This window comes from Emys orbicularis, chromosome 5, assembly GCF_028017835.1.
Source record: "Emys orbicularis isolate rEmyOrb1 chromosome 5, rEmyOrb1.hap1, whole genome shotgun sequence".
In the NCBI taxonomy this organism is placed as follows: domain Eukaryota; kingdom Metazoa; phylum Chordata; order Testudines; family Emydidae; genus Emys; species Emys orbicularis.
In genome coordinates this window covers 72,973,809-72,991,848 of record NC_088687.1, presented here as the reverse complement: position 1 = coordinate 72,991,848, position 18,040 = coordinate 72,973,809, and the positions used below count along the sequence as shown (strand labels likewise).

Sequence of the window (18,040 nt, the reverse complement as noted above, 5' to 3'; positions counted from 1 at the left end):
GAACCCCTGGTTTAGAACCAACACTTAACATTTTTACAATTCTAATGTCAGGAACATTTCTTTTCCTTTGCAATATCCAAGTCAAATGTCCACTCCTTTCTTCCAAAACCCTGTGATCTGCTAAAGGCACACGCACAGTATGGTTACTACAGTACAAATGCGAGGTGGTTGTCTTTTCCCAGTAATTGGACTGGGTAACTTACAGAGACACAGGTATCAATCCAGCAATCGGAGCCACTTCTGTGGATCCTCACTTCATTGACTATGCAGGTGCACAAATGTGATTAGAATTAACTTTTGCCTCATCTGCTTATATGGTAGGGTTTCACTATTGTAAATAAGCTGAAACCTTTTAAAAAAGAACACAAATACAAGAATAATTATGTTTGAATCTACAGTATTTGGCAATGGCAACAGAGAAAGCACAAGTTTACCAGTAAAGTCTATTTCAAACACACTACTGGGGTCAATGCTAAAGCCACACTACAACTTTAGTTAAGAAGTAGCCCCAGTTTGCCAAAACCTATTATAAAATTCTCTAATTAGTTAAGTTGTGACTAAAATAAGTTTGTACTCTTACCTGTGTCAAACCAATGCAGCTATGAGGGAGTGAGAAGGATCCTAGAGCAGCTTGCACATCATTGATAGAATCTGTAATTAGAAAATTACTTAGTACCATGATAATGTGCTAGTCAGCAAAAGCAGCTCAACTTTCAGATTGCAAGATGAGTTTTGTGCACTAGGAAATGTAACTGTTTCTTTCCTAAAAGTGAGAATTTTATATGGAAATCACTAAGTGAACATGGAACATCAATTTTTGTATGGTCACTTGTCAACATATAAATATACATCTTAAATATTCATGTGTATGCAAGTGTTCATGGGCTTCTGCATGGGGTCAGAATTGTTCATTTTGTGCACACACAGATGATGTAAGACAGGCAGACTTTGGCTGACTTTTCAGAAAGGTACATTTCAGGCTCCAATTCTGAAAAAGATTTACTCAGATGCTTAACTTTACATACTGTTCAGTGGGACTACACAGTGTGTAAAGTTAAACATGTGCTTAAGTCTTTGCGGGAGTGGGCCTTAATATACATTTTCCTATTTTCTTTATGGTAAAATTAATTAATAGCCCTAAATGTTTGTTGTACAATAAAGTATATTGACAAAAGCTTTGCCCTCAAGAGGAATAAGAAACATCTATAAAGTTGAACCAATAAATTAAAATTGAAAATTGAAGAGAAGTAATAGTTGGTTAGCATGGCTGAATAGCAGATGCCCCAGTTTCTGCCACATGATGAATACTGTAATTAACGTAGTTTAAAAGTGAAGTATTGAAGCTGCAGTTATTTAAATACAGAATTGTGGCTTTAAGCCATCAGTTAAAATTAGATGGTTGCATAGTAAAGCAACAATCAGGAACCAAAACATTCTACCACTTAAAAGCAGAAATTACTTTTTAAAAAATGAAAATTTCAAAGAAAATCCATTAGTGTTTAATTGTTTGCTAGCTGAATCATAAGCAATTGCAAAAGTGCAACAAGCTCAGATGAACTGTGCTGCTGAAATCTTATTTTCGTGGCCTTTTTGTTTACAAATTAGTTGATGTTTGTCTATAGGTAAAATTGCTTGCTGCTAATTTTCCTTTGGTGCAGAGGTAGACTCCCTACATAGTCACATAAATTTCAGAGGGGAAAAGCAATGTGAATAATATTTGCTAGCACATGAATTAAAAGTCAAACAAAAAATGGTCATACAGAAATTTTTAATATGTTTGATTGAATCATCACAGTAATCAGTTTTTACTGTAATGATATGCAACTCTACCACACTATTATAAATAAAAACATTAAGATCAATATTAAATACAGCTCTAAGCAACATCACAGATTAACAAACTATGCATTCTTCATGAACCAGTAACTGAACAGTTTAAAAACAAAAAGATGCTGACACCCTCACCCCATCTACCACATCTGCTCAAATTAGTAACTGTAATAAGGCGCTGGAAATTTTACATTAGAAAACAAACCATTTTGTTGAACAGCACAGGCACACTTAGTCAATATCAGAATTTCTAATGTAGGATGACTAGATAAGTGTCAAATATCAATGAAGAAAGCATAGCAGGTAAGAACAGTGAACAGAGGTGCATGAGATCAGCACAATACAAATGTTGCACTTGGATCTACAGTTAAAACAAAAAGACAGCAGGGGCATGAATTGTATTGTTTCACTTCATGCAGTGTGAAAGCAGAACTAGGTCTGAATTTATACAATACACACACTGGTGTGTCTTATCGTAAAGTTAGCAGCAGGGGTGGGAGTGGGGTTTCAAAGTGATTAAAAAATTTGGGTTGTTTTTTTTAAATAAAAGCATGTTATGTTTATATCCTTCAACTACAAGATAGACCAACAAGTTTTAGCTGGATGATGAAAGGCAGCATCACAGGCAACCTCCTGAACTGCCTTCTACAGGCAAGCCAAATCCTGTGCTCAGATCAGTTGAAATCAGGACTAGCCAGAGAAAACTAGTACACTGCTTCAGACTCATGTAATGGTTCAACAGCTGTAATACAGCATAATTTGACCCATTACATATTTGCTTCAATTAGAAAATTAAAGTTAGTTAGTTGCAAAACTGCCGTTTCAATAGTAGCTTGGTTCCCTGCTTTAGTTCCAAACCAACTTTTAAAAAGGGGCTGACCATAGTGAGCACACAATAGGCACTGCAGAAAAGTAGTATGTTTTCTACTGGGACCAGAGGTCAGAGACAGCAGAATTTAAACATTCATTACAGTTTTATAATCAGTCCTGATTCAGAGAAGCACATAAACACATGCATTACTTTTAAGCATGGTACTAGTCCTATAGGCTTCAGTGGGATTACTTATGCTAAAATTAAGCACTTATTTAGTGCTTTTCTGAATCAGTGCCCTCAAAACAACAAGTGCTAAAAGTAGCGAAGTTTGATAGACATTTTTTTAACCTGTTATTTCGTAGTTTTAGGGGAATATTAACATTAGGAGGTCATTGTCCCTAATTTCAAGTTATAAATGTAATGAACATACCAAAACATGAATTTAATCTACCCATCAGATTTTAACTGCCCCATCACTACTTTATAGTTTTCCTTTTGGGGACAATACTTTCTTGGGATGTTGCCTTTTCTTTGTGTGTGGTATTTTTTTTTTAAACCTGATAAACATGTTCAGCTAATGATTAAGATAGGTTTTCTCAAAAGAAAAAAAAAAGTTCTGAATCTGTCAGCCTGCTAAAGTGTGTGTTGCTGCTGGAGTTTAAAACCCACTCAACATTTCAAGTAAGTTTTTGTTTTGTTTTCTAAAAAGCTACATTTCAGCTGATGTTTCAGCCAGTACATTTCTAGATTCTTAAACAAGAGTCAGTCACAACAGCCCTAATAATTAATTCTATTATTGTTAAAACCCTGCAGTGTTTAAAAAGAGTATTTGTAGTTTTATTCTGTTTTGTAATAATAAACAAATGGACACCTCAAGGTTATGGCAGTGAAAGGGAGGCTTGAAAATGTTATTATGCGTGTGTTGGATCATGAAGAAGTCATTACTTTTTTTAAACCTTTCATCAAGTTGTAAACTTCTTCCCAACCCTCCATTATGTGTAGAGGATTTTGAATTACTCTATAAAAATCAATGGAAAGGTAGAATTAGTTACGTAAGATATTAACTGATTTGTATTTAATATATTTTAATCCATAAAAATATAAATAAAGAATGGTAAAATTTCAAGAAAAAATATACATTTAGTGCAAGTTATGAATTACATTTCTTTCTTCAGTGTCAGCAGTGGAACATCTTTTTGTGGAAAAAAACCTAAAGATGATTGATTTTAATTTAATGTAAAAAATATGTCCAGTGTTTCCGCATGCAATTACCATCAGATGGTACAGAATTGTTCCTGTTCTTAGTTATCAGAGTAGCAGTACTTTTTCCTTAGTCTGCACAACGTTGGTATATGTCAGTGTTTTCAATACAAAAATTGCATAAGACCAGGTCACATTATTGATATATTCTGCAGCAAAAAAATTTCCTAGAAACTCGAGTTTCATCTATTTTTAATTTTTCTGAAATCGCAGCACCTAAGACTGCAAAATTTACACATGCTTCATACAAGGTATTACCTATTCAATCTGCTTTTGCTGAAGCAGATCCATACTGCCCCAAGCATTTCATGATGTACAAACTACATGTTTAATGGCACAAAACAACTCCCTTCTTGTGATCAAACCTTGGTAAGTCACAGTACATCTCAATATGAGAAACTACTGCTTCCGAAGGGCACACCAATTTTAAAGAGGCTTTGTTACGACTCAGGAGAGAGAGAGAGCGCGAGAGGGAGAGAGAGAGAAATAAAAGCTCTTCTGGAGGAATGTAGAAAGGTAATGTGTAATAACTATATATTTCATGAGTTAACACAACAGTTTTCAATGGTAAAAAGGGCAAGACCTTGCAGTCTTCAAAAGATGGCTCAATTCAAGTGATCCCTCTGGAAACAGGGACTAACAATGCATCTCTTCAATACTAGGCTAGGGGTTGGAGAATTCGGTCTTCTGATCCAGCTTTCGCACTGCACTATCATGGCAGATCTGTCATCATGGAACGCATCCAGTGCAGGATAGCAGAGGTTCACTCTCCCCGTGTTACAGTGGGGAAATCACTCTTCCTCCTCTCCACACTCCCCCAGACCAACTCTTGAATGCCAACAGCACTGTTATGCAAAAATCCAGCTCTCATTTCCAACCACAGAAGAATCCCTCAGGCTAAAGCGTTGTACTGTTCAACAAATGAACCTCCTCTTCAGTTTCCTCTCTCTCCTCAGCTATGGGGTTCAGTTGAACATTATTGACGCGGGGTCTTGGTTTGCCGTCTGGGCCATATGACGGAGGATATCTTTTTTTGTTATAATGCCAAGGAGGCGCCTGAAAAGGATAAATAGAAAATGGCTATTACTCTAAAAGAGAAAAGAAACAGAACTAAATCTGTAGCCAAGTCCTTTTTGTTGACAGGAATAGAGCAAATAGCCTGATTTTCTTGTTTAAATGAAAACATTTTATGAATAAAAATATCAAGTAACCATCATTTTGTTAAAAGAGAGCAGTGTGGAGGCACCAAATAGGATGGTCACTAAGCTGTAATCCATTTTTCATGATATGCAAGTAATGCAAGCAGAGTCCAAGCCCATTTATATTTAATTTTTGTTTCTACAAAATGAAATTTTGATTAACGTATGCCAACAAAAAAGTAACAAAGAACAAAGAACGAAAGAGGTATGAATAGGAAGTGATATTGATCCCATTTCAAAAAGAAAATATGCTCCAAACTAGCCACCAAAAGTCACAAATTGCTTGATGGCCAAAAACCTTGACACCAAATCAAACTTTTAAAAAAAATTAAATTTAGAGGATCTTTCCAGGCTAACATATTGGCTTAGTCTGGTATCTTCATAAGAGCACAAACAGTTGAGAGCAGAATTTAAGCAAAATAATCAACAGATGTTCTGTTTTCAAGTTTAGAACCTTACGAAGTAAACTGATAAAGAAACTACCAATTTTAATAGACACATTTAATAGTTTAAATTACCAAGTTTAATAGTACACATTTTATAATTTAAATGTTGTGCTCTTATGAAAAGGTCTTAATAGTGATTAAGAATATAACTGTGTGTTATATCAAAAAGAGTGAAGCTGCCCTAAAGGATAATATCACAGGAGAAGCAGAAAGCAGAAAGAATGAGCTGCTGATCTTGTTAATCTGTTAGTACTTTTTGTTTTGTTGTTTTAAAGGAGGCATGAAATACTTGTGAAATATTAAAATAAAATGTGAAAACAATTAACATGTTTTGCACATAAGCAGCTACATTTGGAGGGCAGGTTTAGTACAGATACAACAACTGCGGAGCAACGAACGTCCAAATTAAGATATTTTCTAAGTTATAACTAATGTTAGATCACAACATCTTAGTGTAATACTATATTTAGATTAGGAAGCCACTAGTAAAAATATTAACAAGCCATTCAGCGGCTTAGGACATAACTAGACATCTTATGAAGGGACACTGATTGCTACAGATAACAGCAGCAAGACATACAGTGCATAACAAAAATAAAGGACTGCTCTTTAGAAGCATGCAGACACATGGGGCATAGCAGAGGAAGGTCTAATGCTACACTAAGTACAAATTACATTCTGGTTTGGTTGTCAGAAAACTAAATAGATTTTTTTGGCTTGATCAACTATTTAAAGCTGCCAAGATCTGACAAAGGAATATTTTAAGTTTTAATACAAAAGCATCTTAATATGTATTAACAAAAAAGGAAAAGGAAAGAGTTTCCGAGCTCGGCCTTTTCCCATCTGACATAATATAATCATTTCCCATCCTTTCAAGAATATCAAATCAAGTTTCTGATATTTGATCTCTCTAACTTTCTTTTAATGTTGTGATTAACAGCAAATTTTTAGCTGGTGTAGCAGTATGTCTGTATTAACAGCTTAGTTTTTACAAATGTTTTACATTAAAATCTCCTTAATACAAATTATTGTATTTGTTGCACAGGAAGATTTTTGTTGTTCAGCTGATGTCATTGTAAGAGAACACTGAACAGTTCACAAGTTTCATGCTTCCTGACTTCTAACATGTCTAATTAGGAGATCTGATATATCTAATCACCAAGGGTTCGACGTGCTGCTTTAGTTGCTCGAGATGCTCTAATATGTTCTTCTTTGTGATGATCCCCAAGACAATCCTGAAACAGATCATGTTATGCTAATAACTGTGTGAATCAAATGAAAAAAAACTTCCAATCATAATGAGAAAGGTTTAGAGTCGAGTAAAATGAAAAAACATGGACTGCAAGAATGCTAATAATGAAGTAGTTAAATGAAGAGTGATTTGACAATCAGTACCCTTTCACAGAAATTGTTAGTTCATTTTCTACATGGCACAAAAAATGCATCTTTAACCTTAGAGTATTATATTCAAATATGGATGTAAGTTTACCATTATCACATTCACCTGCCTGAATATCCATTCATATATCTCCCAGTTATAAAAAATATTGGAACTGAAATTTACTTTAACTTCCTTCTTTCAGCAGTTACTTCTAAGCTTGTATAAACATTGGGAGCTAAAATTTTAGCCTGTCACAGTAGATGACCAAGACTAAAATCAAACTATGGATTTTAGAAAGTCAAAGAAATAGTGCGTTTGAAGCTACCCTATGCAGTAAAATCATTCTGAGCTGTAGCCCAGGCCATAGTGGGCCTAATTCTCCACTCAAATCAATTTTTAATCAGGAGTGGCTCATTGAATCAATTCATTAGTGTAAATCAACAAGTTAAACCTACTCTCTATGCACTTCCCAATAGTCCTTAATTTACTATCACAACTATCAATTAATGCAAGCTTCCTAGTCCAAACTGTAACATGCAACAAAGAGTCCTGTGGCACCTTATAGACTAACAGACGTATTGGAGCATAAGCTTTCGTGGGTGAACCCACCCAATACATCTGTTAGTCTATAAGGTGCCAAAGGACTCTCTGTTGCTTTTTACCGATCCAGACTAACACGGCTACTCCTCTGAAACTGTAACATGTTATTATTGCACAAACTTGTTTTAATAAAATGGGAGGCTGCCTTTTGAGACCATATTTGATTTACAGATTCTGTTACCAGTTTTTCTTTTGCCAAAATTTAGAGTACATTAGCCCTTTCTGTCTACCTGACAATTTGCTACTCCCATTACCCGAAGCATCACAAACTAGGTTTAAAATTTGACCTGTAGTGAACACTGAGCTCACAAAGTAACAAGTTTACAAGCTGAAGCAAGAGGACAAAAATGGTTATTGTTACAACGCAGCTGATTAGTGAAGCATTCCACATTTTCCACTAATTTATGCTGAAAGCAACCGTTTAAAATTCATAATAGAGTTTGACTTTATTTTTGCGTGGTTAACCTTTCTTTATAATTAACAACTATACCAAAACAATTATTAGGTTCCTGTATTTGAGCTCTAAGCTGCAGTAGAAGCTACTTATAGTACTGAACAGCTCAATATAAATATTTCTCCCAGAAATTTTAGCATTGCAGATTTCTTTCCCCAAATTGGGTTCCAGGAATGTAATTAGACACGTACACTGACTTAAAATTGATAGTGAGAGAGTCCCTTGCCCTGAAGTAGAAAGGCTTTTAGGAAGCTATTTAAGTTTCAGAAAGTTCCCACTATTCTTTCAGTACATGCATGTGTTAAAGAACAAATTTGAAGCAAATGCATTTTAATCATGCTTCCAAGCTGGCATCATCTGAATAATGCAATTTAAAAATAAATAATTCATAGCAGCAGTCCATTTGCCAACAACAAAACAAATAAACCCTCCACCCAAATATTTTAGTTCTCTAGTTTATCCTCCCACAGTCATTCATGCTAAACAACATGAAATTAGTAAGGAATACTCCACTTCTTAGGTGTCTACTAAATGTATACTAAAGGGAAAGCATGACAACTGTGTCAGAGATCGCTACATTTAATTATATTTCATATATTTCACAGGGAAGGTACGTGAAAGCAAAGTGTAAAGTAAATGAACAGTCCCTCAGAAAGAGGAGCAGTTTATTTTAGAAAGTAGGCAATTATAACAAGCCTTTAAACAGTGCAAAAGGAAAAGTTTATTATTTATTTATTTAGCTGGCAGATCACAATGTGATGACAAGCCCCCATAGTCCCACTCATATATACATTCTCATTCTTAAAGTTATATTTTTGAAGTATGTTTTGAAATTCAGAAAACAAAAATGGTTCTGGCTTGAACTTTTAAAACTAAGTAATAGCTACCTGGCTCCTAATATGCCAGAACCAAAGCTCTGAGGATATTTTAAACCACAGGCTTTTAATCTCCACTGTGAAACGTGCAGATATTGATGATAAATGGGCACATTTTCTCTTAAAAGTTTGAGAGCCTTTTTTTCCCCATGCATTTGCAGATCACATATCTACAGCTAAAGCATTCAGCACAATGTGAACACAAAAATACAAACCTGAAAATCTGGGCCTCCTATTGTGCCTCACAGAAGACCCAATTTGTTCTAGACAAATTCTGTCTCTTGCAAGTGCAACTGAATTAACTGTGTGTGCAGAACTGGGGGCACTGATTGAGAGACTATTTAAAAAAATGTGTCTATTAATACCTGGTATGTCAACGCTGCAATTAAAAACCCATGGCTGGCCCATGCCAGATGACGGGCTTGGGTTAAGGGCTATCTAATTGCAATGTAGACACTGGGGCTCAGGATGGAGCGCTGGACCCTGTGAGATGGGAAGGTTCCAGAGCTTGTGCTGCAGCCCGAGCCTGAATGTCTATACTGCAATTAAACAGCCCCTTATCCTGAGTCAGCTGGCCTGTCTAATTGCAGCCTAGACATACACTTGGGGCATGGGGAAGAGAAAAACCTATAATGAAAGTGACAGAACTCAGACCCTCGGTGGCTTATGGGTATTGCCCTTATTTGCAGTGCCAGAGGGATCAGTTCTAATCCCATGGAACTCCCTGGTCCTGGGAAATATTCCATGGCCTGTGTTACACAGGAGGTCAGACTAGATTATCATAATGCTTCCTTTTTTTGGCCTTAAAATCTGAAAAAATATCCTATAACCATTTTGTATTTTCTTTAAAACAAAGCATAATGGATTTGGATTTATAGTGTTTATGGAACAGAATATAGATATTTTTACATGGATGGCAATGGAGAATTACTTTTTACTTATTGGTTCACAGTAGAAAGAGGAAGATGCTGTAGCTCATTACAAGCTTTCAGTGTAATAAGTTAGGTATTCCCATCCCCTGCCTCACGAGGAAACCAGTGGGAATAAAAGAAAACATCCCATTATCATGCATTTTATACCTGTTACTTCAAAATAGAAAAATAAAAATAAGGCTGTATAAAGGTAAAATAAACCAGTTTGATTTTTTTTTTTTTTTTAACTATGCTTTTGCTCTCCGCAGTCCATTTTTGACTGGTCGCAAATGGACAATGTCAGAACAGGGGTACAGAGAAGAGGGGAGGAAGAGAGATGAAATGAGTTTTTCCCTTTAATTTGCATGCAATTTTAGTTCTTAATGGTTATTTGTCAAACTATTTACTATTTCATTCTGATAGAATTTTTTGTTTCAAAGTTATTCGTGTTGGAACAATTGTAGTGAGTTGCAGCTTTTTAACTGGCATTTCCAGTCTCTCACCAGCAACTGAAATTGACCAGAAAAGTTCAACTTCTGGCTCAGCTACAGGCTGTCCATTGCTGAGGTCAGACTGCAACGAGGTCATTAAATGTGATAGGCCTGAATCACATAGGAATTAAATTTAAGTTGTCAGCATGTTACACTAGTCACCAGTATTACATCTGACCAAATGAACAGTGTTTCTGCTGCTGTACTCACCCATTGTGTGTTACAAGGCATTGCCTCAGACCCAGCTTGCGGAAAATATCCACCACTATCTCCATTGGTGTGTGATCTGTCACGGTGAACGGGCTCATATCAAGAATGCTTCTAAGTTTCAAAGGCCGAGGACTTTCTGCTGGAAGTGATGGAGTATGCTGGGCAAAACAGACTCTGGAACTGCCAACAATACCTTCCTGCTTCTTTCTAGCACTTTCTATAATAAAAAGAGAAAAAAATCATTCTTGGATTTAAAGGATTTAGTGCAACTTGCAAGTTCAGTGAATGGCATCAGACTCCAACTAGATTTCATCCTGTTTACTATTCTGAAGTTTTGTTTTCACAATCAGCTCTTTTCTCTCCAATACATGCACTTCACAGAGACCAGCAGAAGAGACATCAGACTATATGACTTTCAGTCATACTCTGCCTTTAATGTAATATAGTGAAGATCTCAAATATGCATCTTGGCATGCAGTGGAACAAATCTTTACCACCATTTGGACAATATACATGCTATTTAATAATGTCTTAGGCAGTAGGCAGCCACTATCTGTGTAGTGCACAGAAACAGATGGGTTTCATAAGAGTCAGAGGACTGACTCAATAGTGTGCACTCACATTGATGGTCCTATTGTTACCACATCCCTCCGCTGCTGAAGCCAAAGCACATTCCTATGAGGGTGCCAAGGAGATTGAATGGGGTGCTCATATGAAACATGGGGAAAGTTCATTTCAGTATTCCAACGAACAAACTATTTGTATGGAAAGTCATAAAACACCATCAACTGAGCTTCAAATCTGGAGTAGGGAGGGTACATTGAAAGTTTAGAACATTCTCCTTCCCTGTCACTCCGAGAGAACTTTTGGAAGCCTAAGGAGACTTAATATACAGTAAGTGCCATTAAAAAAAGTAAACAAATGACTTATTTCCTATTGCTTGTTTACTACACTGATATATTTGTGCCATACCATGGGAATGTTTTTTTGTTTTGTTTTTAAATAGTGGCTGCTGTATACATTGCGTGGGATTTCCCTCAGTACAATAAATAACTTTCATTTACAATAAAAGGGAGGAGGAGAAGATCTATTGTGGAAGAAGCACATGTCTGACCACTGCACGGAAGAAATTGCACTCACGTGGTAACGCTGCCAAGGTTTGTCATGTAATGTTGGGTATAACAGGGGTTTTAGAGAGCATGTCCCCTTTAAATATTTTTCCAGGGGGGGAAGTGCTGATTGCTCCAGAAGGAGGACGTGCTATTGGTGGGAGGGGGAGCAGGAGAGGGGAGAGCAACAGTGTGTGCGTGTCTGGCGCTCCAGACAGAAGGGCTGCAGCAAGCAGGCCCTCACAGAGGGAAGCAGCCAAGAACCTCCCGAAGCCTGGGAGGGACACAGCTGCCGATCAGGGACACCCCATGACAGGAGCCAGGAGGAGCACTGTGCCACGGAGGAATCGCCCGACAAGGACAAATCAGAGCTCTTCCTGTGTATGTATGGTCACTCTGGGGGGTTTGGAACAGGTGCCCGGAGGGTGGAAGGGACTTTCCCTGCATGCGCCTTCTCTTGGCCAGAGCTGCCTGCAGAGCAGACTCCATCTTGACCACGAGGGCGCTAAAGTTACACACGTTAAAACTGATCAAATGTTCTCTATTTGTTCCTATGAATCTGTGTAATTTGCTTATTTGTGCCAAATCTTCCTTCCCTTTTCAGTCTTCCCTCATTTTTGGACATAAGCTTCCCTACTCACATCATTTCCAAGAGTAGTTCTTTTGATATACAAATTTAAGACTGAATAATTTCCACTGTGTAATTTAGATGGTAAAATGAATCTTGCCTGAAAAAAATATTCTTATAAAGATAAATATCTTTGCCTGTAATCTAGTATTAGGTACTCCAAAACGTAAATGAAAGACAACAGTTTGAAATTAAACTTTCATTTACATTTTGAGGTACCTAGTCCTAGATTACCAGCATCTTGGTAAGAATCAAATATATATAGAATTTGAATTCTGCCCCTTGCACAGATGAATTTCACTTAAAGTGAACAAATTGAAAAAATTGTTTAAAATAACTTATTTTCCTCTAGTCTTTCAGTTACAGGGAGTATTTGGTGTTGACTATAATAATAATAGGTACAACAGTTTCAGGCATAAGTGTTATGTCTCTTTAAATGAATAATTTTGCTATGTTCCAATTTACGGCATGTACACTCAAAAATACTACACATCAAATCACTATATTTAAGCGGGTTCAAGCAGAGTGTGGTGTTCTGACATGAAACTGACTAGAAAAATCAATTACAGTATTAGACATTTACTGACAGTACACCTTGTTACTGTAAAAAAACCCACCTGTTTGACATGGCTGTAATGCCAAAACTGGTCTAACCTTTCTAACTTTTGAATCAAACTTCATAAAACAGCCGAGGGGTTTATAGTAACGTATAAAATTTTATATTAAGTTTGAAGTCAGATTCAGGTGGCCTTAGAGGGGTGACTCAGGCAATATTTCCCAGAGAACTCTGCAGCATGAAAATGATGATAATGGGGCTGTGACGAAGCAGAGAAACCGCCAGCCAGCACAGCAGGGGTTCAAGAAAGCCTTTGGGCCCAGTTAGCCCCGCCCCACTATACCTGCAGCCAGTGCCAGGCCTGGAGGGGATAAAAGAAAGAAGCCTGGCTCAGTTAGGGGCTGACTGATGAAGTGGCAGGAGCTAGCTATCTTTCTGCCTGAAGGGATGGAGGACTGGTTTCCCGGCCAAGGGAGACTGCAGTGGAAATCCCCAGTACGGGAGGTAACTGACTGAGTGAACCCCAGAGACAATTGTGGGACTTGCCCTCACCAGCTTGTGGCTGCTCCACCGAAGGAGCCTGGGACCACAGCAAGGTGCCATCCGGACCCCAGAGGGAATCCTGGGGGATGCAAGCCGCCCGGTAGACAGACTAGAGGGGCCACACCCCAAACTGAACAGACTGGTAGGAAGTAGCCCAGGGGAGAGGATTCTGACTCCCTGCCAGGAGGGACACCAACCCCCCTGTTCAAGGGTCCTCCCTGGGCTGGGACCTGGGGGAGAAGGTCCCCTGCCTCCCACCCCAGCCTTAAAGGCTGAGGCCATTCAGCCAGCAGGGGCTGAGAGCCAGGCGATCTCACCACTAAGCCACCCAGCCACCCAAGCCCCTGTTACAGGGGTACTGAAGACACGTTCTAACAGTTTCATCTCAGATGAGGACATGTTGGCACAAAGCCACAAAAACTATGGGAGTGGCAATAAATGACATCTTTCTTCCGTCCATGGTATTATATTGCACAATTAGGTCCATTGTTTCATAATTTCTTCTGAAGCATCCAGCACTGGCCATTGCTGAAAATAGAGTATTGAACTAGATGGTTTATTGGTCTGTTCCAGTGTGGCAACTGCCATGGTTTTTATGGAAGTGTGCCCTGTTTCAGAACCTATTATTGCAAGACACCACTGTAAAAAGAAGTTCTAAGCATCCTGATCAAGGTGATGGGAGAGGAATAAACAGTCTGTGCTACATATCTGGACTATAAAACACACGAAACATTCAGGTACAAAATTAAGACATACATAATAAATTCTGTTTTAAAGTATTAATGCATTTGAGTGAGAACGTATGATCTTATAGAATTGTAAAATAATTACCTATTGCAATAGTTAAGTCTCTCCTTAAAGCAAATCCCACTAGTCTCTGAGACTCTTTTGACATTATAACAGGAAAACCATTATAGCTGGTTTCATTGATCAGGTTTTCTATATCTTCCACCGTCATGTTATCCTGTGTCAGCACTGCCAAGGGTGGATCACTTCTTCGAGGTCTCATAACGTCAGCAGCCAGTGTTGTGTGAGTGAATTCTTCTTTAGCATCCAAGAAAGGATAGCCATTCAGCCGGATGTGTGCTTCATAGATGCCTTCCCTACCAAAGGCGTCACCCACCCACTTACTGGTCATTACTGCAGCCATGAGAGGTACAATGTACTCCAGCCCACCTGTGAGCTCAAATACAATGACCACTAGGGAGACAGTCATCCTTGTCACACCACCTGCAAGAAAAAAGGAGCCTATCAACATGTTAGTATGAGAGAATATCCCAGCTAAGGAATTTCCAGATCTCCTGTCAACTGCCAAGTACCGACCTGTCAATAAAGACATCAACAAATGATTAGTCTGTTAATAGCAACGGGTATAGCAATCAATGCATGCTAAATCTCAAGAAATAATTGAGGACATTTGAGAGACCCCTGAAAAACTGAACATAGATTGTCTTAAGAAAGAAAACATATGCCTGATTTTGTCATATAAATTAACTAATAACCCAATACCTTGAAATAATCCTTATAATGATGGATTTATTTTTGCCAAGACACTTTACTGAGTTTTTTAAAGAAAATAATGAAGGAGAAGGTTAAGGAAGCCCACAAAGTTCAACATTTGGCAAAAACACTAAAACTGTTTGTAAAAAGGCAACCCGTGGTAAGCAATATAAGAGCTGCACATTTAAAGGGATTACTAACTGAATTTTTTTTTCTTTCAAGTGAAAACTCTAAAGAGAACCCTGAACTGACTAAAATTACCTCCTCTCTGAACAACTGGTGAAGATGCAGTAAATAGCAATTTTTCCTCTCTTGTAAATCATGAGGGTCCTGCTGGATAACAGCATCAACAGTATATACATTTATGAGAACATCTGAAATATTCCCTTCCACCTAAATATTAACTGATAAGATTTTTGCTTCCGCAACCCTGTGGTAGCTAATATTTCTTCATTTGATAGAACGCATTCAGGAAGAACTGGAATTATATCAGATTCTTTCTACAGATACAAGTAAAGAGGTTCAAAGTAAATTTTGGATTTTTTAAAATAAGATTACGATGAGGTTGTTGTCAGCCTGTCAGTTTTGTCTGACCCTGCTCATCTGATTATTTACTGGTATGATTTCTTTTTTAAAGAAACTGTACAAATGGCTTTTCAAAAGTTTAATTAAAGCCAATCTGTTCAAAGTCTGTACTTATTTTGGGTGCCCAACTCGAGATATTGTACCATCAAAGGGCCTTATTTTCAGAAGGTGGTTGATCAGCATTTTCTGAAAATGAGCTCCTTAATAGCATCTCAAGTTGGACCCTTCAAATCACTAGACCCTCTTGAAACTCTTTGCCTACCTTATTATGTATTCTCAAGAAAACATTTTAGTAACAAATACAGAAACAGCAGCAGGTACAAATCTAATACTTCTAAATAATTCCAACAGCTTTTAATTTTCAAACCTGTAACTATGGGGAAAATTACATATCATTCCGAGTAAGAGCTCAGTAACATCTCAATGCCCCAAAGAAAAAGTGGACTGCAGTATTTAAAGTCTTATATTTCACAGCATATAATTAATCTATATATTAAAAGCGATTTAAACTTTGCATTTAAATCCAAATCAGACTGCAAAGAGTTACAAAAGGATCTCACAAAACTGGGTAACAAAATTCCAGATGAAATTCCATGTTGATAAATGCAAAGTTATACATATGGGAAAGCATAATCCCAACTATACATACAAAATGATGAGGTCGAAGCTGTTGCCACTCAAGAAAGAGATCTTGGAGTCACTGTGGATAGTTCTCTGAAAACATCCACTCAGTGTGCAGCGGCAGTCAAAAAGAGCTAACAAAATGTTAGGATCCATTAGCAAAGGGATAGATAATAAGATAGAAAATATTATAGTGCCACTATATAAATCCATGGTATGCCCACACCTTTAATATTGCATGCAATTATAGTCACTCTATTTAAAAAAAGATATATTAGAACTGAAAAAGGTAAAGACAATGGCAACAAAAATAGGGGTATGCAACAGCTTCCATATGAATAGAGATTAATAAGACTGGCACTGTTCAGCTCAGAAAACAGACGACTAAGGGAGGATATGACAGAGGTCTGTAAAATCATGAATGGTGTGGAGAAAGTGAACAGAAAAGTGTTATTTACCCCTTCAAACAACACATGAACCAGAGGTCACCCAATGAAATTAATAGTCAGCAGCAAATGCTTTTTCACACAATGCACAATCAACAGGGACATGATTCAGGTTCAGGTAGGGCTTTAATCTCGGAGACTTGCCTTGCTGAAGAGAGAGCCACAAGGAAAGCAACTTTCCCCATCAGATGTGAAAGAACAGGAGGCTAGAAGCTCAAAGGGAGGGCCAGGGAGCCTCGAGAGGAGTAAGTTGAGGTCCCATTGGGGCACTGGGTCCTGTACCGTTGGAAAAAGTCTTTCAAGGCCCTTAAGAAACCTGATTTTGATTTCATGCGAGAATACTGACCTGCCCTGGATGCGGGGATAGAAGGCCGAAATGGCTGCCAGGCACACCTTGATCGAGGAGAAGGCCAGGCCTTGATGTTTTAAGTGAAGCAAGTAGTCCAGAATGCAGAGAAGACTGGGTCAGGGAGATCGTCCTTGTCCCTGTAGAACCTCCAGGTGCCGGGCACCTCTGCCACTACCCGGGGTGGTTGGTGGGTCCCTAAGATTGCTGGATAGCCTAGGCGGCGATGGAGGTGTCTGGCTGAGCTCTGGAGACATGCTGCCCCACGCGCCTATGCTCCTCTCTGGACTTTCCCTTCCCAGTATAAGATGTCGGGGAGCACCCTCTCCTGGTGTGCTTTCTCTGCTTTTTAGCAGATACTGGAGACAGGGACCGGCATCGGGGGCCAGTGCTAGAGGCGCACTTTGCACCAATGCCATGGTGCTCGGTGCGGAGTCCAATCTCAGCGGCTCAGAGATCGGCGCGAGGGCCGATTCCATGAGGAGAGCTCTGAGTCTTATGTCCCACTCTTTTTTAGTTCTTGGCTTGAAGTTTTTGCAGATGTGACACTTATTGCTAATGTAGGTTTCCCCAAAACACTTCAACAGCTTTGATGAGGGTCGCTGACTGGCATAGGCTTTTTGCAGCAATCACAAGGCTTGAAGTCCCTGGGCTAAATCCCTTAGGGGACTAACTTTTCTACAGTACTGTTAAGCTAACTATTAAGAGAACAATGCAATCTAAGAACTATTTACACAATGAGCAATAGGAAAAAAAAATAAACACTGGGTAGAGAACGCTTGCCGAAGCAAGGAGATGTTCCAGCACTGTCACTGGCGGTAAGAAGGAACCGAGGGAGGGGGGAGCCGGCAGCGCCCCGTACACCAGCGCATATGCGTGCCACTCCATAGAGTGCCAGAGCTTGTCACCTACTGAGACCACTGAGACACAGAAGACCACTGAGGGAAAAACTTCCGGCACTGGTGCATGTGGCAAGCACACACACTTAACACGGAATGGACATGAGCAAGCACTCGAAGAAGAACTAGGTAAGTTCATGGAGGATAGGTCTATCCATGGCTATTAGCCAAGATGTTCAGTGATGCAACCCATGCTCTGGGTGTCCCTAAGCTTCTGCCTCCCAGATGCTGGGGCTGCACATAGGATGGATCGCTTGATGATTGCCCTATTCTGTTCATTTCCTTTGAAGCATTTGGCCACTGTTGGAAGACACAATTCTGGGCTAGATGAACCAT

General features: G+C 38.6%; 1 protein-coding gene across 1 annotated transcript in view; it reads right to left on the bottom strand.

The window, feature by feature from the left end:
• Positions 1-4,055: 4,055 nt before the first annotated feature.
• CLCN3 (chloride voltage-gated channel 3) overlaps positions 4,056-18,040 on the bottom strand; it is a 120,472-nt gene continuing 106,487 nt past the window's right edge. The window contains exons 11-14 of the mRNA XM_065405796.1: positions 14,139-14,537; positions 10,472-10,688; positions 6,709-6,784; positions 4,056-4,960 (exon numbers count right to left, since the gene is read on the bottom strand). Coding sequence (XP_065261868.1) covers positions 4,802-4,960; positions 6,709-6,784; positions 10,472-10,688; positions 14,139-14,537 — 851 coding nt within the window. The 3' untranslated portion in view covers positions 4,056-4,801. The remainder of the gene's footprint in view (positions 4,961-6,708; positions 6,785-10,471; positions 10,689-14,138; positions 14,538-18,040) is intronic.